This window comes from Stegostoma tigrinum, chromosome 3 (genome assembly GCF_030684315.1).
Source record: "Stegostoma tigrinum isolate sSteTig4 chromosome 3, sSteTig4.hap1, whole genome shotgun sequence".
In the NCBI taxonomy this organism is placed as follows: domain Eukaryota; kingdom Metazoa; phylum Chordata; class Chondrichthyes; order Orectolobiformes; family Stegostomatidae; genus Stegostoma; species Stegostoma tigrinum.
Genome location: NC_081356.1, coordinates 40,517,473 through 40,543,558, shown reverse-complemented (window position 1 = coordinate 40,543,558; position 26,086 = coordinate 40,517,473). Strand labels below are relative to the sequence as shown.

General features: G+C 40.7%; 1 protein-coding gene across 1 annotated transcript in view; it reads right to left on the bottom strand.

Moving 5' to 3' along the window:
- ric1 (RIC1 homolog, RAB6A GEF complex partner 1) overlaps positions 1-26,086 on the bottom strand; it is a 162,658-nt gene that overhangs the window by 75,507 nt on the left and 61,065 nt on the right. Inside the window, exons 3-4 of the mRNA XM_048528358.2 lie at positions 18,890-18,969; positions 6,715-6,822 (exon numbers count right to left, since the gene is read on the bottom strand). Of these exons, the coding sequence (XP_048384315.1) occupies positions 6,715-6,822; positions 18,890-18,969 (188 nt within the window). The remainder of the gene's footprint in view (positions 1-6,714; positions 6,823-18,889; positions 18,970-26,086) is intronic.

The window sequence follows — 26,086 nt, the reverse complement described above, 5'->3', positions numbered from 1 at the left end:
GTGACTAATATAAAAAAATGCTTATGAGAAATTATAAATGATTAATACAACTGAAAACCAGGCTGAATATAAAGGACAGACGGAGCATGAAACATCACTGTGAACTAACAAAGAAAGGAATCAAGGAATCCAAAGAAAGAGAGAGAGAGAGAGAGAGAGAGAGAGAGAGAGTGAGTGAGAGTGAGTGAGTGAGTGAGTGAGAGTGAGTGAGTGAGTGAGTGAGTGAGTGAGTGAGTGAGTGTGTGTGTGTCTATAAAAAATGTTTTTGAAAAGGCAGTGTAGGGCTTATTAGGGATCAAGATGATTTACACATGGAGGCAGAGCGCATATCTGAGGTGTGACATGAAACTTTGCACCTGTTTTTACTGAGCAAAAGGATGCTGTGCCGATCATGATGATAAGAAGAGGCACTAATTCAGATCTCTGAAGCATTTAAAATTGGTGAGGTGAAATTGAATAGATTGCCTGTATTTAAAGTTGATTATGTACCAGGATAGGAGATGCATCCAAGGATACTAACGGAAGTCACATTATAAATTATTGGGGCAGTGAGCATAATTTTCCCATATTCCTTGGGTGGGGGGGTAGCAGAGGACTGAACAATTGCAAATGTACATGCACTCTCAAAAAAAGGATAATTCCAACAATGACATTTCAGTGATGATTCTAAAAACAACAAACCAGGACAAAAACATTGGGCAAATGCCATTTAAAATAATGCTAGAAGTAATTTGGTCAGGGAAAACTGAATCTGATGAACTTGCTTGTATATTTTGGTGAGGTAACAGAGAGGGTAGATCACAGAATCACAAGTGTTACGATGCAGCAGGTAGCCTTTCAGTCTGTCACGTCCTCAGCTGATGCTTATTACCGCTTAATCTATAATTTTCCCCTTTTCCTTGCACATTATTTCTATCCAAATAATTACCACGGATGTATTGTTCATGGGCTACAAAAACGGTTGAAAATACTGCATAACAGATTTGTAGGTAAAATTCTAGTTCATCGAATTAAAAAGTACTCTAACAACATGAATATGGAGTGATATGAAACAGAGCAGGATTTAAAGGTTCCTTAAAAAGGTATATTCTGGAATTTCCCAGGGGTTGGTAAAGTAATCTTTTTCTGTTCCTGAAATATATTAAATGCCTAGAGCTTGGTGAACTGGGCTCAATTTCAAAATTTATAGATGATTTCAAACTTGAAAGTATTGTGAACTGCAAGGAGGACAATACAGAAACTTGAAAAGACATTGGTAATTGATATAATAGGTAGAAAAGTGGCAAATTAAGTTTAATGCAGACAAATATGAAATGATTCAATTTAGTTCTGAATGATTGTAGAAACAGAGGGGCCTAGGTGTGCAGGTGCATAAATTATTAAAGGTGGCGGGAGAGATTGGGAAAAATATGGATAATATGCATACATCATGCTAGGTTTATTCAACAAGGCTACAGAATACAAAAACAAGGAAGCTACACTAAATGACTATAGGATAATAGTTCTTCCTCAACTGGAAGGAAGAACATGAAGGTTTTAGATAGATAGCAGAAAAGACTTCAGGAAAGGACCCAAGGATGAGGAACTTCACTTATTACATAAAGAGGTTGTCTCTCTTTCCCTAGTAGAGGACAAGGTTGGGAAGAGATTTGATGGAGACATTCAAAACCATCAGGGTTCTGGTCAGAGTAATGTGGGAATAATAACTGCTCACATTATAGGAAGGATCAAGAACTAGGTGACAGATTGAAGTTAACTGACAGAGGAAACAAAGTCAACATGCAACTTTTTCACATCGTAAGTGGTTAGGGCCTGAAATGCACTGACCAAGCAGGCTGAATTGAGGGATTCAAGGAGGAACTGGGTTATCTGAAAAGGAAGACTGTACAGGCTACTTGGAGAAGGCAGGTGAATGGCACAAGGTGAATTGCTGTTAAGGGCACCTAACAGAAACAACATGTTGAATAGCCTCCTTCTGTGCAATAAGTGATTCTAAATACTTTATCATCCTTTAGGACATCTAAAAGGTTGTGAAAGGAGTAATATGCAAGATAATACCATCAACAGATCAACTTCAGCATGTAAGCTCTCAACCACCTATTGGTGGATTCAGTTTTCCCGAGTTATGGTTGTACACACGATGGTCAGAAAGATGACGGCAGCACATACATTTTACAATAAACACCCTAGTAAGGCTCAAATATTCATTTGTCCCGGATCTGCAAGCTATCACATAACCTCTGAGAGGAAGATGGAAAGGAATGGTATCAGAGATAATGGGAACTGCAGATGCTGGAGAATCCAAGATAATAAAGTGTGAAGCTGGATGAACACAGCAGGCCAAGCAGCATCTCAGGAGCACAAAAGCTGATGTTTCGGGCCTAGACCCTTCATCAGAGAGGGGGATGGAGGAAGAGGGTTCTATTCCAGAACCCTCTCCCCATCCCCCTCTCTGATGAAGGGTCTAGGCCCGAAACATCAGCTTTTGTGCTCCTGAGATGCTGCTTGGCCTGCTGTGTTCATCCAGCTTCACACTTTATTATCTTGGAAAGGAATGGTTCCTGGTTTTTCTTTGATATCAAAGTGGTTCTGAAAAACTTGAGTTTGACAGTTGAAGCGCTGAACCAAGTGAATTGCCTGAGTGATCTAGTAATTTAAAATCGGTGAGACTGACAGGATATAGCCAGTCGAGCTCACTGATTCTTAGTCGGTTTCAGATCATGCAAGATCTTGATAGGTGGGGTGATCCTGATTCTACAGGTTGCACATAACTACCAATACGGCCTTGAATACCTGCTTAAATTCATTTAAACGTGGGCTGCTCTCTACTTGCGCCCAAAAACATTACAAAATATTTACAGCACAGAAACATGTAATTTGGTCCAAAGCTTCATGCCCATCCACAAAAGTCTCCTTTATATTTCAACTAATCCCATCAACATACCCCACATTCCCTACACACTCCCTCCCTATTTATCTAGCTTCCCCTTGCATGCATATAATGTCGAAGCTCTCCCCCCACCCACCCCCAAACACACACAGGGTAAAGAGCTGTCTTTTGAATTTTCTACTGATATTATTAACCATATTACATTTATGCCACTACTGTCTAAGTACAGTCATCATTGAAATGGTAAATGCTTTCAAATAGTTATGTAATCTTAAGCAGCTCTATTTGATTACCACAGTGTCTTCTCTTTTCTAGAAAGACAAGCCTCTCCCCATTCAATCTTGTTTGAAAGTTGCACCATTTCAATACTGGTATCTTTCAAGTAAATCTTTAAACATCTTTAGCCTTGTTCTTATTGAACAAAGGTAGAGGCTCAAGGGGATGAATGGGCTACCCTGCCTCCCTAACCCGTCCTTCCTCCCACATATCCCCTCCTCCCACCTCAAGCCTCACCACCATCTCCTACCTACTAGCCTCATCCCGCCCCCTCAACTTATCCGTCCTCCCTGGACTGAGCTATCCCCTCCCTAACTCCCCACCTACACTCACCTTTACTGGCTCCATTCCTGCCTCTTCGACCAGTCTGTCTCCTCTCCACCTATCTTCTCCTTAATCCATCTTCTATCTATCTCCTCCCTCTCTCCTGATTTACTTCAGAATCCCCTTCCCCTCCCCCATTTCTGGAGGGGGGTCTAGGCCTGAAACGTCAGCTTTCCTGCTCGGCCTACTGCGTTCATCCAGCTCTACACCTTGTTATCTGGGATGAATCGGCTACTCCTTTTCTGTTTACATCTTATACTAAATGCTCAGTCCTCCAAATGTGGTACAAAGAAGATTTTGTACAAGTTTAACATAAATTTTCTACTTTTCAATTCTGTTCCTCTACACTTGAACTAAATAATTTTGTTTAATTATTCTAATGGGCTAATTAATCTCAGTCATTTCTTTTAGTGATGTGTGATAAGCCCAAATCCTTTCGTTCTTCTACTCATTGCTCACTTGTTTTCCAAGGTATATACAGCTTCCCTAATCGTCCAAGAAGACAGTGCTCATTTGTCTGTTGCACTCCCTTGCTCAGTTAAATAGATAGGCTTCAAATCACCGTAAGGAGTCTACATTCTGCCAAATCAAGCGGAATTTATTTGGTAGATTGGTGGATTCCATTGTGTGTCAGGTGCCTGGCTGGGAAAGTCCAAAGAGAGCAGGATAAACAAAAGTTAGCAATGCTATCAGCAGTAACCCAGCAGCATTGAGATGCCTACCAAATAGCAGTGCAGTTAAGAAAAATACATGGAATTAAAATAAAAGAAAATAATGTTGGAAAAATAAAACAGCTTCAGACCACCATTGCATAAGGAAATATGAATCAACAGTTCTGGAAAAAAAAAGAGTTAATCAAGCACATGGTTGGATAAAGATTCAATTTCTAAAACAATTAGCTTTGCATTTCTCAGATGCTAGCACACCCAAAGTGAAATTCTAGGATTTGGTTTATAGGAGAATATACTGCATGCAATTGTCCCCAACAGTAGCTCCCTAATATAAGGCAGCAACACTAATGACCTGGGCCTGCTACTCTTCTGCATTTGGCGTCCAGTCTTATGATCCCAGTTAGTAGTAATACTGGTCAAACACCAGAATGAAAAAAGTGGCCTGACTGCAAAAATAAAACTGATAGTCAATTTGAGGGGGTCAGTCACAGAACATATTCACAAAAATTTGCCAATATACTTTGAACAAGGGCATAAATTTTATTACTAGCAAAGGAGAAAGAAAACATCAATTTTATTACACTACACGAGTAGTTGAAACTCTCATTTAAAAATCAGAAAAAAAGTTTTAACCCTTTTACTTTCCAGAATAATCTTAGAGATCTTAAACCTTCCTGAAGAGTCACCTTGTTAAAATTTAGTGACATGAGAATTTCCCCCCCACCCTGGCCAACTTCTACATTCAATGCTCTTCTTTAGTTACTGTCTCATCCTGATACCCTTAAATTGCTAACATAGCTCATTTATTTCTAAATATGGATTCCTTAAATTCCACTTCAGTTTCAGGATTTTTTTTCCCCCTTATTGATATTCAGCCAGTCAGGGCTACTTCTGACCCAACTGTTCCAGAGACTGCTAAACTGCACTGCTGACGTTACAGACTTTCTTCGTGTTGAATGATCTGCTTCTCTCAAAGAAACGTGCATCTCCCTAACCTTCTGATTGCTCCCATCTCTCCGAAATAACTCATTTCTGTCTGCCTGTGTCATAGAACACCTTGTTGCTAGGTTACAGGTCAGTTAGGTTTTATTCTACCCTTACTTTTAAGGCAATGTGCTATTCAGCACAAGAATTTTAAAAGCCTCATTTAAATGCAAGCAAATAAATTTCCAATTGGCACCATTCTCAATTTTAGTTTAATTTTTGTGTTCCATGTCCTTCCCTTCTTAACCCACACAATACAGAAATACAAAGATACAAATCAAACTGGAGGAAATAAATGGCGCTTTTCACTTTAGAACCCAATTTTTGAAACAAAATCATGGCCATTCATTATACCAGAAGTTAAAAATCAATTATGCCCCTTATTGTCAAGGCTTCATGCACACTTGTCTTCAAGAGGTATGAATTCTGCATCAGAAATCAACTCTACATTGTTACTGCACAGCCTGTTTTCACAGGATGCAAAATCACTTGGACGTTGGCCAGAATTTTCACTATAGTTTTCCAGGCATTACTGCGAGTCAAAAGTGCTCCACAATGCAGGTTTCACCAGACTGCCAGTACTTTACTACATTGCATTAAAAGGCATATGCAAACATATACCTCAAGGAAAGCTCAACAGTTGCAAAAGAAGCTGCCTTTATCCTAGGACTTCCCAAAATGGGGACCAGAAACACAGGTAGAGTTGACCCATAAGGAACACCATGGAGCTCTTCCCAAGTCGCAAAAGTTATATTCCCACTAACAATCACCCCTCACAACTGGGAAATCCTGACAACTTTTATCCCTGAAATTATCAGTGAGAAAATAGTTTAGAAACACTGCCTTATCTGGTCCTACCATGGAGCGATATTGATACATTGTTGGAGAATATTTGAATGAACATAAAGCAAAATAGAAATCCCACCCGCATATCAAGATCGCTAATCAACTCTAGCGGTAACCAGCAAGAAAAAGAAAAGTGCAATCAACAAGTTTTTAAAATGCATTTTTTTAATTACTTGATGGTATAACCACAAAATAAAACTATAAATTTAAGACTTTTTGGAAGACTGCAAGGACATTGCACAAATCCATAAATAAAATGTATGGCAATTCTAAATTCAATTCAATTATACATCAGTGATTCTTCAGATTATAAATCGTGTGTCAATTCCAAATGGAGACAGGAAGAATGGAACGAAACAATTCAAAATGCACCTTATAATTGAGATACAAAGGAAAATTGATTATTTGGTTTAAAATTCACATTAAAAATAGTTCTGTAATTTCAGTTCAAGTTCTTCCTATTAAGGTTACTTTCTACTTGACGTAAAAGACTCAATTAACGTTGCATGGTGAACTCCTTTCTGGCACATGGCAAAACTCAACCAACCAGTCACCTGCTCTATTTTTGGCAAAACACAATTCATTTAGCTGAATCACAAGAGGTTATATCCATTAAGATTAGACCCTAATCTTAGGAGGCAACTTCAAAGTCAAAGTCCCTGATGAATCAATAACAAACATGGCAATTTGTTACAGAATAGATTGCTTTTGTTCAAGAATTACCTTGTGATTTTTGCTTGGAAATCGAGCACTTTCTTCATCTCCACAGTTAGGGATGGAGCACATTGTTCCTCCTTGTAACCTGGAGTGACTTTGACTCTTGGATTTCCTCTATTAAAAGAAGTCAGTTTGTTAAAATAACATGCAAGGCCATAAAGATGCAAGGACAGAAACAGGCTATTCAGCCCAAGAACCTGCTAACATCTGAAAACGAAGAACTTTAGGGCCGAAGGAAAACTATCCATCTTTACACATCCTGAGAGTTCAGTTAAATTAATTATTGCAATCATTCTTCTTGGGAGTTTCTCATATTCAAATGCTCTAACCTCTTTAATGAGACTGTCAAGGATGAAACAACTGGATATGGCATAAGCAATGATAATTATACTCCAGTCTGTCCAGACCAAAAAATAATTTCTCATGAAAATAATGCATTGAATCTCTGGTGCAGGGATCATTCAACATCAATGTGAGGTGTGCACTCAGATTGTTAATCAACCAAGGAAGATCTGCTTCCCGTACCAAAACCAGCTGTTACAAATTAACCTATGCAGTTCACTTAAATGGATCTTAGAACATAGAACATAGAATAGTACAGCACAGAACAGGCCCTTCAGCTCACAATGTTGTGCCGACCATTGATCCTCATGTATGCACCCTCAAATTTCTGTGACCATATGCATGTCCAGCAGTCTCTTAAATGACCCCAATGACCTTGCTTCCACAACTGCTGCTGGCAACGCATTCCATGCTCTCACAACGCTCTGTGTAAAGAACCCGCCTCTGACATCCCCTCTATACTTTCCACCAACCAGCTTAAAACTATGACCCCTCGTGCTAGCCATTTCTGCCCTGGGAAATAGTCTCTGGCTATCAGCTCTATCTATGCCTCTCATTACCTTGTATACCTCAATTAGGTCTCCTCTCCTCCTCCTTTTCTCCAATGAAAAGAGACCAAGCTCAGTCAACCTCTCTTCATAAGATAAGCCCTCCAGTTCAGGCAGCATCCTGGTAAACCTCCTCTGAACCCTCTCCAAAGCATCCACATCTTTCCTATAATACGGCGACCAGAACTGGACGCAGTATTCCAAGTGCCGTCTAACCAAAGCTTTATAGAGCTGCAACAAGATCTCATGACTCTTAAACTCAATCCCCCTGTTAATGAAAGCCAAAACACCATATGCTTTCTTAACAACCCTGTCCACTTGGGTGGCCATTTTAAGGGATCTATGTATCTGCACACCAAGATCCCTCTGTTCCTCCACACTGCCAAGAATCCTATCCTTAATCCTGTACTCAGCTTTCAAATTCGACCTTCCAAAATGCATCACCTCGCATTTATCCAGGTTGAACTCCATCTGCCACCTCTCAGCCCATCTCTGCATCCTGTCAATGTCCCGCTGCAGCCTACAACAGCCCACTATACTGTCAACGACACCTCCAACCTTTGTCATCTGCAAACTTGCTGACCCATTCTTCAATCCCCTCATCCAAGTCATTAATAAAAATTACAAACAGTAGAGGCCCAAGGACAGAGCCCTGTGGAACCACACTCACCACTGACTTCCAGGCAGAATATTTTCCTTCTACTACCACTCGCTGTCTTCTGTTGGCCAGTCAATTCTGTATCCAAGCAGCTAAGTTCCCCTGTATCCCATTCCTCCTGACCTTCTGAATGAGCCTACCATGGGGAACCTTATCAAATGCCTTACTGAAGTCCATATACACCACATCCACAGCTTGACCCTCATCAACTTTTCTAGTCACATCCTCAAAAAACTCGATAAGGTTTGTGAGGCATGACCTACCCCTCACAAAGCCGTGTTGACTGTATTTGATCAAGCCATGCTCCTCCAGATGGTCATAAATTCTATCCCTCAGATTCCTTTCTAACACCTTGCAGACAACAGACGTGAGGCTTACTGGTCTGTAATTACCGGGGATTTCCCTATTTCCTTTCTTGAAGAGAGGAATTACATTTGCCTCTCTCCAGTCCTCAGGTACGACTCCAGTAGAGAGCGAGGATGCAAAGATCTTCACAAGTGGCGAAGCAATTTCATTTCTCACTTCCCAAAGCAGCAGAGGACAAATCTGGTCCGGGCCTGGATCTTGTGTCCAAGTTTCTAATTAATGTCAGATGATCAAAAGGGCCTGGATCTTGTGTCCAAGTTTCTAATTAATGTCAGATGATCAAAAAATTTAGTAATTTAGTGGGCTTATCAACACCCATCAAGAAAAGAATTGTGAAAACTAAATGCGCACCAGAATGGAAATATTTCAAAAAAAATCAATACTGGTTTCATGTGCAGTACCATCCCCATTTTATACATACTGGAGATCCCGGATTTATAAATGTTTCACTAACTAATGCTTGTACTTACAAATGCAAACCCACATGCCTATAATTTTAAAGGCTCAACTAACAAACATTTATGACACTTTCTACTGCCCTGTATTATGATCTAACTTCCACAGAAGCCAACTTGCGAATAGGCTCCAGAATGGAAATCGCTTGAAACTGGAGGAGTCTAATAGCCTAACAGCCTAATAGTTCTGAAGGGTGACCGGACCCAAAATGTTAGCTCTGATGTTTTCTTCACAGATGCCACCAGACCTGCTGAGCTTTTCCGGCAACTTCTGCTTTTGTTATTGTAATAGCTTGAGGTCCCAGGTGAGGCTTCACATGTTACAATCCACGTGGAAAAATAATAACATGAGAAAAAGTGAACCTGCCCAATGGTAGCACTTTTTGATATTTGCACCAAAACAAATCAGATCAAAATCAACTAAGGTTACACAAGAGCTAACAGGCGAATTATACACAGCAAGATTCCACAAGCAGCAACATGACAATGACCAGAAAACTTGCTTACGACGTGAATTGCAAGAAGACAGCGCTAACTCAACTGTTCTTCATCAAGGACAGCTGAAAATGATTATAAATGCTTCAGCCTGGTCTTTTGTATTGATGTACTAGCCTCATCTACTGTTGAGAAAAGGGATATGCTGGAACCTCTACATCCAATTGCTTAAATCACCACCTCTATTCTTGATTGGACGGGGTTGGACTGCAAGTTCTGATCTGATCAGTTGTCTCAGGGATTGTTTGGTGCTCTTTTCAGATGCAGGTAGTCCTTCACATGAAATGTCTTTCTACTTCAAGATGACAATGCCTTTTGTCAACATTAGAAGAAACATTTTCAACAACTTCCCAGCTGTGAATCCGCAATAGCAGCTGAAACTCTCCAGGTTATTCCCCACTATCTTGTGGTAGTATTGATGGGTGGCCGAACACTGTTGGGAGAAGCAATCAAACAAATGAAAACAAAAACCTAGAGCAGTTATGCCATTCTGATGGAGATCTTCAAAGTTGGTGGACTTTTGTTTCTATCAAGACTCCATACACTCATCTTGCAGCTTTGGGCATTCACAGACCTGATCAAAGCTTTTGATTCAGTAAATCGTGACACTCTGTGGATTGCTGTATAGCATTCTGAACATTCAAGAAATTTTAATCACAATCTTGCAACTGCTTCATGATGGTAATGATTACAACCGTCTGAAGTGGAAGTTCTGAAACAGGCATCTTCAGAATCTGGACTGTTGCCAAGAAAGATAGCGATCCCTAAAACCTTTCAAAATCTACTCAACTGGTATTTCACCTCAAAATAAAAAACATCCCTCTGGATTGAATACTAAATAGACTTTGGTAGAAAATTCTTTAGCCCTTCCGTTGAGCCCAAAACTAAACTGACAACCACGTAGATAGCTGGAATTACACATTCCGAACCCGATTTGCCGATGGTTGATCAATTCTACATAAGATAAACTCAGCCCACCCCTGAATGTTACAAAAATAAAACTCAAAAGGAGAGAATCTGGAATACACTGAGCACTTCCCAACATTGGTAAATACTTCTCCCAAAAGCTTATCATTAATAAGAATTGATGGTGCAACTGTGCTAGTGCAGCCTGCTACAAATTCAGAAGCAAGCAGTTGGTTAAAAAAAAACTTCCAAAAGTCAACTGAAATGGCAGCATACACTGCAGTAGTTGTCACCACACTGCAATGAGTCTTAGAACTGTAAATCAATTTCACATAAGAATGGGAGAAATTCCATCAAAAATGCCTTTGCTACGTTCTTTGGGCTCAACGGAAGGGCCAAACAAATCCTAGTTTCCTTCTCAAAGCAAGCTCTACATTCACACAAAACTCCTGCAAAAATAAACTACAACACAGTGAATATTGAGCTTGCATGCCTGAAAAACATCACCCCTGTCATGTCTCCATAAAACCATTAGAAACAGGAAAATGAATAGGTCATTCAACCCTCAAGTCTGCTCTACCATTCAAAAGGATCATGGCTGATCTGACATTTATCATATCCATTTTTCAGACTATTCACTATAACCCTTGATTCCCCTAATGATTAAGGGCTTATCTGTCTCAGCATTAAATACACACAAGGACTCTGTCCCAATGCTCTCTGTGGTAAGGAGTTCCAAAGACTCTCAACACTCAAGCAGTTCCTCAACTTAGTTTTAAATTGGCACCCCTTTAACCTGATGCTATGACCACTGGTCCTATACTTTCCTATTAAAATACACATCCTCTCAGTGCTTACTCTGTCAGACCCCTTAAGAATCCTGTTTCAAGGAGTTCATTTCATTCTTCTAAATTTCAATGAGTAGACTCCTAACAATTTAGAGTTTGCTCATAAGATAACATTTCCATTCCAGGAATCACCCACGTGAACCTTCTCTGAACTACCTCCAAGGAAATGTTAACTTCCCTTAAATAGGGGGACCAAAGCAGTTCACTATTCCACAGCGGTCTCACCAAGACATTGTCTAGTTCTTCACTCATACTCCAACCCCCTTTCAATAAGGGCCAACATTTCTTTATCCTTCCTCATTATCTGCTACACCTGTGTGCTAGCTTTCTATGTTTCACGTATAAGTATCCCTCTTCCTTTTGCGTTGCGGCTTTCTGCAATTTTTCTCTATTTAAATATATTTATATTGTACTCCTTTCTAAAATTTCACATTTTCTCACATTAAGGTTAAGAGGGGGTTTAATAGAGACATACAAGATGATCAGAGGATTAAATAGGGTAGACAGTGAGGGTCTTTTTCCTAGGATGAAGAAGTCGGCTTGTACGAGGGGGCATAGCTGCAAATTGAGGGGTGATAGATTTAAGACAGATGTCACAGGCAGGTTCTTTACTCAGAGTGGTAAGGGCGTGCAATGCCCTGCCTGCCAATGTAGTTAACTCAGCCACATTAGGGGCACTTAAACAGTCCTTGAATAAGCATATGGATGATGATGGGATAGTGTAGGGGGATGGGCTTAGATTAGTTCACAGGTTGGCGCAACATTGAGGGCCGAAGGGCTTGTTCTGCGCTGTATTGTTGTATGTTCTATTATTCTCCATTTGCCAACATTTTTCCCCATTAAACTGTCAATATCTCTGTAAACTGTTTGCATCCATCTCAACCTGCTTTCCCACGTATTTTTGCGTCGTTTGCAAATTTTGCTACAGTATATTTACTTCCTTCCTCCAAGGTCATTCGTATATTGTAAACTGTTCCGGTCCCAGCACTAAACCCTGTAAAATCCCACTGATTGCAGGACATCAACCTGAAAAAGAACCACTTACCCCCACTTGCTGTATCCTATCCAGGTCAATTCTGCACCCATGCCAATATGCTACCTCCAACATCATGGGCTCTTATTTGATGACTTACCATTTTTGAGGTATCTTACTGAAAGCCTTCTGGAAGTCGAAATACAACACATCTGCTGGTCTCCCTCTATCCACTCTAGTTCAACCTTCCTCAAAAAAAACTCTAATAAATTAGGCAAACATGATTCCCCTTTCATGACTCTGCTTGATTAGATTACGATTTTCCAAGTGTTCTATTACCTCCTTAATGATGGATTCCAATACCTGTTCAACAATAGTTGTTAGGCTAATCAGCCTTATAATCAAGTGCTTTTTGCCGTCTTCACTTTTTGAACAGGAATGTCACATTAGTAGCTTTCTAATCCTCCAGGACTTCTCCAGAACTTCTCCAGAATCTAATGACTTTTTTTGGAAAATTACAACTAATGCATACATTATATCTGTAGCTACCTCTTTTACTATCTTTTAGATACAAGCTATTAGGGCCAAGAGACTTATCTGCTTTGGGCCCCTTTAATTTTTCTAATACTACTTGGATGATGGTACTTAATTCTTCCTCAGCTCCTCTTCCATTTCCTTGTTCCCCAAAACCATCGCCCCAGGTTCTTTGTCTAAGGCACGTACGTTCATTTCGATCTTTGTCTTCTTTTTAAATATTTAACCAAGTTTTTATTGTCAGTTTTTATATTTCTCACTTGTTTTCCCCGTTATAGTTTTTTTTTGTCTTTATTATCTTTTAGTCCTTTGATTTTATTCCAGGGTTCAGGGCTATCACTGACTTTGGCCTCCTTATACACTATTTTTTTCCCCAACTTAACTTGCTAGGTTTATCACTCCCAGAATCACCTTACTGGGATGTATTTTTATTGCACGTCATGAACTGTCTCCTTAAATACAGGCCATTGCCTGCTTACTATCATTCCTGCTAATCTATCCACCCAGCTCACTTCAGCTAACTATGCTCATTTAATTGCAATATGCTTTACTTAACTTAAATGCAGTTGTTCTGACCCAAAGTTTCTCAATTTCGAACTAAATATTAAATTCTATCATGTTATTCACTATTCCCTAGGAGATCTTTTACTCAAAGGTCATTTATTAAACTAGACTCATTACCTATTATTCGATTCAAGATACTGTGCTCCCTGGTCAGCCCCATCGCTGGCAACCACCTAGAAATCAATATCCATTTCAAGCCCACCGACTCCCACAGCTACCTAGAATACTACTCCTCCCACCCACCTTCCTGCAAAAATGCCATCCCCTATTCCTAGATAGTAGGAACTGCAGATGCTGGAGAATCAGAAATACCAAGGTGTAGGGCTGGATGAACACAGCAGGCCAAGCAGCATCAGAAGAGCAGGAAAGCTGATGTTTCAGGCCTAGACCCTTCTTCAGAAATGGGGGAGAGAGAGGGGTTTCTGAAATAAATAGGGAGGGGGGAGGCAGATAGGAGATGGATACTGGAGAAGGTAGGTGGAGAGAAGACAGGCCGGTCAAAGGGGCGGTGATGGAGCCAGTAAAGGGGAATGTAGGTGGGGTGGTAGGGAGGAGGTAGGTCAGTCCAGGTAGGACGGATAGGTCAAGAGGGCAGGATGAGGTTAGTAGGTAGGAGATGGGGGTGGGGCTTGAGGTGGGCAGAGGGGATAGGTGAAAGGACAGGTTAGGGAGGCAGGGACGAGCTGGACTGGTTTTGGGATGCGGTAGTGGGAGGGGAGATTTTGAAGCTTGTGAAGTCCACATTGATACCATTAGGCTGCAGGGTTCCCAAGTGGAATATGAGTTGCTGTTCCTGCAACCTTCAGGTAGCATCGTTGTGGCACTGCAGGAGGCCCAGGATGGACGTGTTGTCTGTGGAATGGGAGAGGGGAGTTGAAATGGTTTGCGACTGGGAGGTGCAGTTGTTTAGTGCGAACCAAGCACAGGTGTTCTGCAAAGTGGTCCCCAAGCCTCCGGTTGGTTTCCCCGATGTTCCACCTGTCCCCTCCTCCCACCTCAAGGTGCATCCCCATCTCTTACCTACTAACCTCATCCCTTGACCTGTCCATCCTCCATGGACTGACCTATCTTCTCCCTACCTACACTCACCTTTACTGGCTCCATCCCCGCCTCTGACCGGTCTGTCTCCTCTCTCCATCTTCTATCCACCTCCCCTTCTCTCCTTATTTATTTCAGAACCTCCTCCCCCTTCCCCATTTCTGAAGGAGGGTCTAGTCCCAAAACGTCAGCTTTCCTGCTCCTATGCTGCGAGCATTCAGCTCTACACCGTGTTATCTCTACTATGGAAAAGGTGTTAGGATAGGACTGTCAACAAAAAATGTAATGACAGTTGAGAGATGATCTAGTGCAGTCTTTTTGGGCAGAAGTACAAAAATAAGCGTGGGAAAGACATTGGTAGAAGTAATATACAGAGCCTCAAATTTGCTGAAAACAATCCTGAGTGCACAACTATCAACATTAATATATCTATTACCAATTCATGATAATCAGTTGATCTGTAATGTGGTTAATTTATACTCCAGGGCAATATATGCAGTGACTGCCCTCTGTAGTCAATGTCCAACCTTGTATATTTTTCAAGTTACTTGGGAGTTTGGGAAACCTACCGTGTTGTATTGTCAGTGGCAAAACCTCAGTCCAAGTTGACTTGTCAGTGAATAAGCATTCTTTCTTCCTATAGTACAAATTGTTGGGCTAGTTTGACATGCAATATTCTCACATTTGGCCTAAATGCAAAATGAAAAGCTTTGCAACACATTTCTTTTTTCAAGTTCCGTACTGGAGCAGAGTCATGAAAACTAAATTACCCAATTTCATCAGTACCAAAAGTATTACCTACCCAAACTTATACCCAGGGTGGTGAATTTAAAAACACAGTTTTCCTTTCTTTCCTGCTGGCTACAGTTGGTCATTGTCCTGTTGCCATATAGCAGCACGTTAGGAGTTACATTTGACAGTCTTGCATGTTAGTGTTTTACATTAATTGATTATTCAATACAATGATTAGTCATACGACTGAATGTGGTGTTTACATCTCCAAGAATACATTAATGGCTAAATGAAGTTCTTACAATTGTATTCGATTCCACCTTTTGCTTCTAGACTTGGTCAAAGAGTTTACTATCAAGTTCTGTACGTAGTGACATATTTTCAGCACTAAGTCAGAAAGCAACCTCCAGCTTGACCAACTCCACTACCTTCTGAGTCAGAGTGCTACAAATTCTCGCACCCTCAGAAAAGAATTTGCCTCACTTCTATTCAGAAAGGTTAACTCTTAATTTTAAAAGAGTGCCCCTTAGTTCTGGGCTCACCCACAAGAGAAAACATCCTTTCTACGTCTATCTTTAAGGGTTTTTTTTTAAAAAGACCTTATACCAAGTCACGGCTCCCTTCCTAAACTTTATTGGAAACAAGTCCAAGACTAGTCCCAAGTCCCAAGGCTAATCTTTCTGTACAAGGCATGCCCTCATTTCAGGTACCAATCTAATAAACCTTCTCTGAGCAACCTCTAATATATTTATATCCTCCCTTAAAAGATGACCATTCCATGCTCAAGATGTAGGCTCACTAATTCTCGTAACGTAAATTAAGTTAATCAAATTCCTTTTGTAATAAAGGAGAGTATTACATTAACTTTTTTTATTCCTTGCTGTACCCCCCTGCTAACTTGCGATTCATGCGCTTGCACACCTAAATTCCTCTGCATCATGTCATTCTTTTCTTCCTACCAAAGTGAATAAGGATACATTTTGGCACATTTCCTTCATCTGTCAGACTTTTTCGTCACTCAACTTATCTATAGATGTCTGCGCACGTCAACTTTGCAACTTTAATTATTTTTACACCATCCTTCCAAACCTTCTCCCAAGTTATATTTAATGGTAACAAAAATAAAGTTGCTGGAAAAACTCAGCAGGTCTGGTAGCATCTGTGGAGGAGAAAACACAGTTAACATTTCCGGTCTAGTGATCCTTTCTCAGAAAGGGTCACTAGACCTGAAATGTTAACTGTGTTTTCTCCTCCACAGATGTTGCCAGACCTGCTGAGCATTCCCAGCAACTTTATTTTTGTTCCTGATTTACAGCATCTGCAGTTCTTTTGGTTTTTATATTTAGTGATATCTTTTTGACCTGCAAACTATCATTGTGGTTCTACATGGAAGTTAACATAGCGTATCCACCTAACAAAGTGTGAAGCTGGACAAACACAGCAGGCCAAGTAGCATCTCAGGAGCACAAAAGCTGACGTTTTGGGCCCAGACACTTCATTTGGGGGGGGGGGGGGGGGGAGGAAAGGGAAGAGAGAGAGAGAGAGAGAGAGAGAGAGAGAGAGAGAGAGAGAGAGAGAGAGAGAGAGAGAGAGAGAGAGAGAGAGAGAGAGAGAAGATGGGGAGAGGGTTCTGCAATAGATAGACAAAGAGGGGGAAGCAGACCGAAGATGGATAGAGGAGAAGATGGGTGGAGAGGAGAGGATAGGTGGGCGGGTAAGGAGGGGATAGGTCAGTCGGGGTGGGGGGTGGTGGTGGTTGGAGAAACAGGTCAAGGGGGCACGATAACCACCCACAGCAAAATTGGAATAATTCCACTTCCATCTAACTTTAGAACTTGAATTGTACATCCATTACAAACCCACTGACTCCCACAGCTACCTGGACTACACATCCTCACACTGCTGTTCTTGTAAAGAATCCATCCCATTTTCTCAGTTCCTCTGTCTCTGTCGCATATGTTCAGTTGAGGCCAACTTCCACAAGGGAGCTTCTGAAACGTCCAATTTCTTCCTCAACTGAGGACTCCCCAGCTCTGCTGTCAACAGGGCTCTCAATTGGGTCCAACCCATCTCCTGCACTTCTGCCCTCACCCCTTCTCTACCCTCCTGCAACACCGATAGGGGTCCCCTTCTCCTCACCCACATCCAGATCATCAGATGCCATTTCCACCACCTTCAGACACATATTCCCCTCTGCTCCCTTGTCTGCCTTCTGCAGGGACCGTTCCCTCCAGGACACCCTGGTCCACACTTCATTCACCCCCAACACATCCCCACAGCCCTACAGCACCTTCCCCTGTAGCCAAAGGTGCAACACCTGCCCATCTACCTCCTCCCTCCCCACTATCCAAGGGCCCAAACGTACCTTCCAGGTGAAGCAACACTTCACCTGCACTTCCAAGAATCTAGTCTACGGCATTAGCTGCTCACAACGTGGTCTCCTCTACATTGGGGAATCGAAGTGTAGATATCTATGTTCTGCTCATAAAAAAAGACCCTGAACCAACTGTTGCCTGCCACTTCAATGCATCAACCTGCTCTCTGGCCAACATCTCTGTCTCCAGCTTGCTACAGTGTTCCAGTGAAGTCCAATGCAAGCTGGAGGAACAACACCTCATTTTCTGCTTGGGGGCCCTACAGGCCTCCGGACTCAATATTGAGTTCAATAATTATAGGGCCTAAACTCTCTCATGTCCCAGTCCCCCAATCCACACACCAGGCCTTGCTACCACATAACCTGCCACTACACACCCCCTGTTAGTCACTAACAGTCCCCATTAACAACTATTCGCCCTCCCAGCCTGATAGTTAGCAATTCCTTTGTTTGTCTGTCTTTTTCTCTCTTTGGGCTCTATCTTTTCGTTTACTGCCTACTCCACCCACCTACCTATTTTCTGCATACAAACTGGCGTTTACATTCAAAATTAGTGATATGCAAGGGAGAAAATCCCACTTGTGTATCAAAAAAATTTAAGAAAGTAAAATCTGAACCTATTAGTAGCGGTCATACTTCAAGCAGAGTTAATGATTGCTGCTGCATGATTGTTATGGGAACGTTGAAAAGAAGCTAACATATTAAATGTCAACAGAAGATGGTTATAAAACATGGATGGATGGATAAATAAATAAACAAACAAACAAAACAAAACAAACTGACATGTTCCCAGCCACCATCAGTTCTGCGGAAGGGTTAACAGACCTGAAACATTAACTGTTTTCTCCTCCACAGGTGCTGCTAGACCTGCTGAGCTTTTCCAGCAACTTTGTTTTTGTTCTTGAATTGTACATTTATGCCTAGCTAGATAACCTCTACAACGGGCTCCAAATTGGCCTCAATTATAAAGGTCAGGTAAATTTCCTGCCAGCTTCATTTTGTAGCAGGAAAGACATCAAAAAGCAGTTATGACCAGCTTAACGAGCACAATATAGGATGTGGAGAACAAGCTGCAGAATTGCATTCAACTAAATGACTTGTTAAGAACACTTCCAGCACAAACTTGAGGAACTGACTTCTGTTTGTATGCTGGAATGTAGCAATACGTTTAACAATGGGCAAAGAGAAAATATGCTTGAGACACAAATTTTCACAAAATCTACTCTCCACCAAGTTGCTGCAAGCAACCTCAGATTAAGCCAGTGTTAAACTCTGAAATAATCCTGCACCAAACATCAATATTAAAAGGAGTACCACTCCCATTTCAAAATTAAAGGTTAAGACTTACTTGGGATATATTGGTTCATACAGGTATTTCTCTTGTTCTGAGCACACAATGTCAAAGAGCAAGATGTATCCATTTGCAGTCTGAAAGAAATAGAGATCAAAGAACTTCATTAATGTAGCCATTTTTCCCCCAGTACAGTAGAAGCATTTTTGCAATGACAGAACATATTTTGATATCAGGATTGAAGATCAGTTAACAAAATTAGCCATGTCCTTTACACAAAAATTTATTTATCAGGTCAGGTAAAGATAGCAGTTTCCTTCTGAAAATGACACTGTTGAACCAGATGGACTTTTCTGACAATTGACAATGGTTTCATGGTCATCAGACCATCCAGATGTTTAATGAATTCAAATTCCCACCATTTGCATGGCAGGATTCGAGCCTAGATACACAGAATGTTATCTAGGTCTCTGGATCAACAGTCCAGCCATAATGCCACTAGGCCATCACTTTCCCTCTTGGAGTTGGGAAGCATTAAAACACAGCTAATGAAAAGGTATTAATTTAATAATTTATCAAAGCTGTTTATCAGCTATCCAGGGGTTTAAATGTTTAATGAACCTTATATAATACTTGACCACTTAATTGTGATCTGTTAGTAACCAAAAAAACAGTGTATGACTGGTTGACTTCTTCCACAGACATCTTGTTAAGAAAAGGCTACAACACCCAAGATAAAAACAAACCTTAAAATCTTCCTGGTGATGAATTATTTGCAAACATAGTATTTCTAGTTTAAGACTGCACATGTTCTGGCTTTATTCTATGGAGAAAGCATGTAGTTAATGCAATCATAATGAACACTTTGTGCATCATGAAGTTTATATCGGAGATGCAGTAAGCAGTGTAGTGACTGCCTGGTTAAAATAGATTAGGACGGAAGCTCATTAGCCATAGCCTCAAGCTTTTGGTGGATAGGTGTGGGTTATTTGCCCTCATGATGAATTTTTCACTGGGCTTTGGTGACACTCATGGGTGACGTTTTGTACCCACATATTTTGAGTGTGATTTAAAAGGTACATTTCTAAACCTTAAGTCAAGTGGCAGTTGCCAGACAGTAGAGATTCTTCCTATCTAAAATAATTCGTTTGTCCTTTAATGCAACCCAGAAAATGCACTGCCAATTAAAGGCAACAGCGGTACTAGGATGCACTAACCACATTGAAATCCTGATTGTATGCAGTTCACAGGAGCAAGGAGTGAACTAAAATTAAGTGCAGACAAAACGGCCAAAGTAATGCTGCCCCTCCAACAGCAATGGTTTCCAACAAATATTTCATTTCAATTCATTATACATTTATTTCTAACCTTGCAAGTCTTGGGTTTTAAACCAAATCAAGTTGATTCCTAGCATCTGCTGATAGATGGGGCAAGCTCTCATGTTCCTCTCCCCTCATAACTTACTAAGTTCAAGTATCATTCTGATGAGAAGCAAACATGAAATATTAATGTTATTTTTCTCTCCACAGATGCTATAAGATTGCTGAACATTTTTTTTAATTTTGGATAACTAGCACCCACAGTTTCTTCCTTTTGGAGCATTCTACTATAGGCACAAGAATATTTCCAAGATCAATATACTCTCCTGATGAAGTACCCATAACCACTTCCTGTAGTCTCACTGTAGCAGTACCATGGCTTTACATAGCTACTGCCTAATGTCTGCCACAGTGCAATGTAATACCCTACATCAAGGCCAGCACTTTGGTTTTTTTTGCCATTTTTAATCACTCGCTCCTGATTATTTTCTGTATCTGTTCATGGCATTTTAATAATGCCTATGAATTCCCCTCTCCCCAGGCCTGTAATGGGCCCACAGGATGCAAAAATTCACAGATATGTGAAAACACTGAGGGACAAGAGAGATGAGAAATTGAAATAAACTTAAATCAGTAAAAAAAGCAATGTGAGCAATTAATAGCACAGAAGATTTCACCAGCTGGAAGTTATAGAAACATGGACTAATGTCAGAATAAGGGGTAGGTTATCAGAACTGAGATAATGATGAATTTCTTCTTTCAAAAGGACAATAAAGTTTGAAACTCCATCCCAAAGATTGAAGAGGGCCAATCATGGAGTGTGTTCAAGAGAGGTCAACAGTTTTCTAGATAACAAGGATATCTAACAGAAATAGGAGTAATGTAGGAGAATGCCATTGAGAAAGATTAGCTATGATCTAATTGAATGGTGGAGTGGGCCAGGTGGCCTACTTTTCCTCCTATTTCCTATATTGTAGTGGCACAGGCATATTACTAAGTTAAAGCAACATATTTCAGATGTTTGAGATTGGAAATAAAGACCATACTGGAGTAGCTAAGCAGGTCTGGCAACATCCGTTGAGAAAGGGCTCTTCAGTCTTATTAAACCCAAAACTTAGAAATACAGTGATAATGTTAACAGCCTTTTAAATTTGTCATCTGTGATCCTTGCATTACAAAAAGGAAAGGAAAAAGGAGTGGGGGGAGGAGGTTGGAGGGTGGCAAGGAATGACCTGGCAAAAATTAACCAGGCTCCAAAGAAACCTCCTGCTGCAAAAACAATTAAACTCTAGATGTCAAATTTCTAAAAAGCAGTAGCAATATCTTTGATAAACTATTAATCTCAGTTCTAAAATTAACAACTGAGCTTGCATCAGTCATCAATTGTAGAAGGGTTCTAACTTCTAGCATCCTTTGAGTATAGAAATGTTTGCTAATTTTACCCTTAAAAAGGTCTACCTCTAACTTTGGACGGTGTTTCCTAGCCATAGTGTGGGGTTTCGGAGTCTATGTTACCTATTATTTCCTCCTAAAATCACATTCAACTGAGTCACACCTTAACATTCTAAATTCTAGAGAATGGAACTCAGATTTGCATAATCTCAATTCATAATTTTGTACTTGAAGTTCAAGTATCATTATGGCAAATACACAGCGCCCTCTCAGAGAGGTCAAATATATTCTACGCAGGATGTTACAATCAGAACTATACTTCAGGTGTGGTATAACCAGGGTTTTGTATAGATGTGCCAATACTTGGACCAACCTTGCTTTAAATCTGTAATACAGAAAGGTCAACACTTCATTTGCCCATTTGATTATCACCTATACTTGGTCCGGCAATGAAAATTATGTATCTCAGCACTGATCTTGAATGATTATGATGTGGTAGGATTCACAGAGACATAATTGAAGGGACTGATCACTGTTAGGAGGTCTGTACATAACTCCCATTGTGGTTTTTTTGCCTTTGTCGTTCCTCAACTCCACCCACACAGACTCCACATCCTCCGACCCTATGTCATTCAGTGCCGTAGATTTAATTTCATTCTTAACTAACAAGGCAACCCTGCCCACTCTGCCCACCTCCGTGACTTTTCGATAAGCTGTAACTCCTTGGATGTTTAATTTCCAGTCTATCTAGACTTCCAAAAGGCCTTTGATAAGGTGCCTCACGGGAGACTGCTGAGTAAGGTGACGGCTCACGGTGTTGGAAGTGAGCTACTGGCTTGGATTGAGGATTGGCTGTCTGACAGAAGGCAGAGAGTTGGGATAAAAGGCTCTTTTTCAGAATGGCAACCGGTGACAAGTGGTGTCCCGCAGAGTTCAGTGTTGGGGCCGCAGCTGTTCACTTTATATATTAATGATCTGGATGAAGGGACTGGGGGCATTCTGGTGAAGTTTGTCGATGATACGAAGGTAGGTGGACATGCAGGTAGTACTGAGGTGGTGGGGAGGCTGCAGAAAGATTTAGACAGTTTAGGAGACTGGTCCAGGAAATGGCTGATGAAATTCAACTTGAGCAAATGCAAGGTTTTGCAATTTTGGAAAAAAGAATACAGGCATGGACTATTTTCTAAATAGTGAGAAAATTTATAAAGCTGAAGTACAAAGGGATCTGGGAGTGTTGATGCAGGATTCTCTAAAGGTTAACTGCAGATAGAGTCCGTGATTAAGAAAGCAAATGTAATGTTGTCATTTATCTCAATAGGGTTGGAATATAAAAGCAGTGATGTGCTTCTGAGACTTTATAAAGCTCTAGTTAGGCCCCATTTAGAATACTGCATCCAATTTTGGGTCACACAGCTCAGGAAGCGTGGCCAGCGGAGGTTCACACAGATGATCCCTGGGTTTAACGTACGATGAACAGCTGAGGATCCTGGGATTGTATTCATTAGAGTTTAGAAGGGTGAGGGGAGATCTAATAGAAACTTACAAGATAATGCATGGCTTAGAAAGGGGTCACGATGGGAAGTTGTTTCCGTTAGGCAGGGAGACTAGGGCCCATGGGCACAGTCTTAGAATTAGAGGGGGTAAATTTAAAACAGAAATGAGGAGACATTTCTTCAGCCAGAGTGGCGGACCTGTGGAATTCATTGCCATGGAGCGCAGTGGAGGCCGGGACATTAAATGTCTTCAAGCAGAGATTGGTAAATTCTTGATCAAGGAATTAAGGGGCTACTGGGAGAGTGCAGGGAAGCAGAATTGAAATGCCCATCAACCATGATTAAATGGCAGAGTGGACTTGATGGGCCAAATGGCCTTACTTCCACTCCTATGTCTTATGGAGTCTCAGATGTTCATTATTTCCCCTTTTCACCATTTGGAAATTACTCCAGTCTGTCCTCTGTAGGCCCAAAATGGATATTTTCATTTGTCAATACTGAAATTCCTTTGTGCATTTTTACCGATTCAATTAATCTCACACTATTTCTTGATGATTTTATGCCTCTACCGAAATTGCTTATAGTTCTGTTCAGGTTCCTCAGGTGTGATGTAATCTTTACAAATTATGCTGGAAGTGCAAGGTTTCAGATGCTATCCTCTATCTTTGCTACAGCAAAAATGAAATAAGCCTCACAAAGCAAAAACAAGAAGGAACAAACAGATTTTTGAGCACCACTTATAATAAGTGCTTCAAATAAGTACACAAGTACAAGTTTAACATTTAACAAACAGAAGACAAATGTAGGACTAAAACATTAAATACTGTAAACAGATGGATAGAAATGTTAAAACACTATTGGGTCCACTTATTCCAAAGGCATCTGACATCATATCTGGAAGATATTGAGATCATCTTGGTCTCTTCTGGTTCAGCTTCAAATTATACATGCAAATATAACTAGAAATATGACCATCATTTGACTGCAACTCGTTCAGAATATCAATGGAATTCAATCTGAAGTCATGTCCTTTAAACATTAAGAAAGAGTTGAATTAAGAGATTGTAAGAACTGCCAATGCCAGAGTCTGAGATAACAGTGTGGAACTGGAGGAACACAGCAGGCCAGGCAACATCAGAGGAGCAGGAAGGCTGACGTTTCAGGTTGCGACCCTTCATCAGAAAATTTGAAGAAGTGAATTAACTTCCTTTCTGAACAAAAGTGTCTGAAGATATAAAGTGCGATAAAATAATGAAGAAGAACCTATGTAATTTTCTTAAAAACTTGCTGTTTTTGCCTAGAATGGCTTATATGCAACTCCAGCCAATACACACTTGCCCTCTGAAATGAGCTAGTAGATCACTTAGTTGCAAAGCTGTTAAAAAGGAACAAAATATATTTGGATAGACAGCTCAGCTACAAATCAAATCAGAAGATAAGGTACAAACAGACTGCCCAATCCTGAAAGTCCTCACTGTCTGGGGTTGAAGTCGAAGTTGGGAGGTTGTCTCAAGCTAGACCAAAAACAACCTGATCAGCATGTAGAATCCTCTATCAGAATCCAGGATTGGTCACCACAGATAAAGACATAGTCATGTATAACTGTGGTAGTCCCCAAGGGCTTCAGTAGACATCAAGCCTTCATGTCAAGCATGGACAAGGAATACCCCTGCAAAATAACACTACATGCCCTGTCTCAACTGATGAATCAACAGAATATCTTTTTCAGGTTGAGCACTATTTGGAGAAATCACAGTACACAACATACTGTTAGTGAGGTTTTAACAAACAACGCCAAAATGAATCAGGAGTACAATCAATCAATCTTATCAGTGTTGTATAGCAAGGAAACAGATCCTTTGGTCCAACTCGTCCATGCCGACCAAAAATCCCAAACTGATCAAGGTCCATATCCCTGTAAAGGCTTCCTATTTGTAAACCAATCCAGGTGCCTTTTAAAATTATGTTATTGTATCAGTCTCCAGCACTTCCTCTTGCAGCTCATTGCATGTCAATGCTGGCTTCCTCCAGCATTTATTGATGTTTGTTGACCTCATTCTTCCATTTAAGTGTTTAATTATGCTATTCTTTCTGTAACATCCTGCACCATGTTACATGCACCAGCCTCTGCATGAAAAAGGTCCCTTTTCAATCTTTCCCCTCTCATATTAACCCTATGCCCTCTAGTTTTGGACTTCCCTATCTGGGGAAAAGACCTTAGCTATTTACCCTCAATGCCCCTCATGATTTTATAAACCTCAATAAGGCCACACCCTCAGCTTTGTTGCTCTAGGGAAAATAGCACCAGCCTCTCCCTATTGCTCAAACTCTCCAACCCTGGCAACTACTTGTAGATCTTTTCAGAATCCTTACAAGTTTCACAAAATCTTTCCTATAGCAGCTAGTCTAAAATTGAATGCAGTATCCCAAAAGCCGCATGTCCTGTAGAGTTGCAACTTGACCTCCCAAACCTTATACTCATTGCAATGACCTAAGTATAGTTGTCAGGCTGCAGATAGTGAGAAAAAACACCACGAAGGGATATGACACTTGGCCTCAAAGTTAGTAGGAACTGTAGATGCTGGAGAATCTGGAGATAACAGGATGTAGAGCTGGATGAATGCAGCAGGCCAAGCATCATCATAGGAGCAAAGTTGACGTTTCTGAAGGAGGGTCAAGCGCGAAACGACAGCTTTCCTACTCCTATGATGCTGCTTGGCCTGCTGTGTTCATCCAGCTCTACACCTTGTTATCTCTGACACTTGGCCTCACTAATTTACATGATGCAAGCTCATCTGAAGTTGTATCCCATTATGTTACATAGCTAAGTGGGATAAATTAATAGATCTACCAATTGAAAACTGCGTATCCGTAAAGTATGGTGGGTCATCAGCAAAATAATTATATCCCATCATAATCTGTATGTTCTGGCAAAACCCTCACTCCCCCATTACCACCAAAACATACAATAAACTACAGTCCAAGTAGATATACTTGAGATGAAACTATTGTAGGCCAAACAGCTGAAGCAGCATGTTACAGAAAGAATA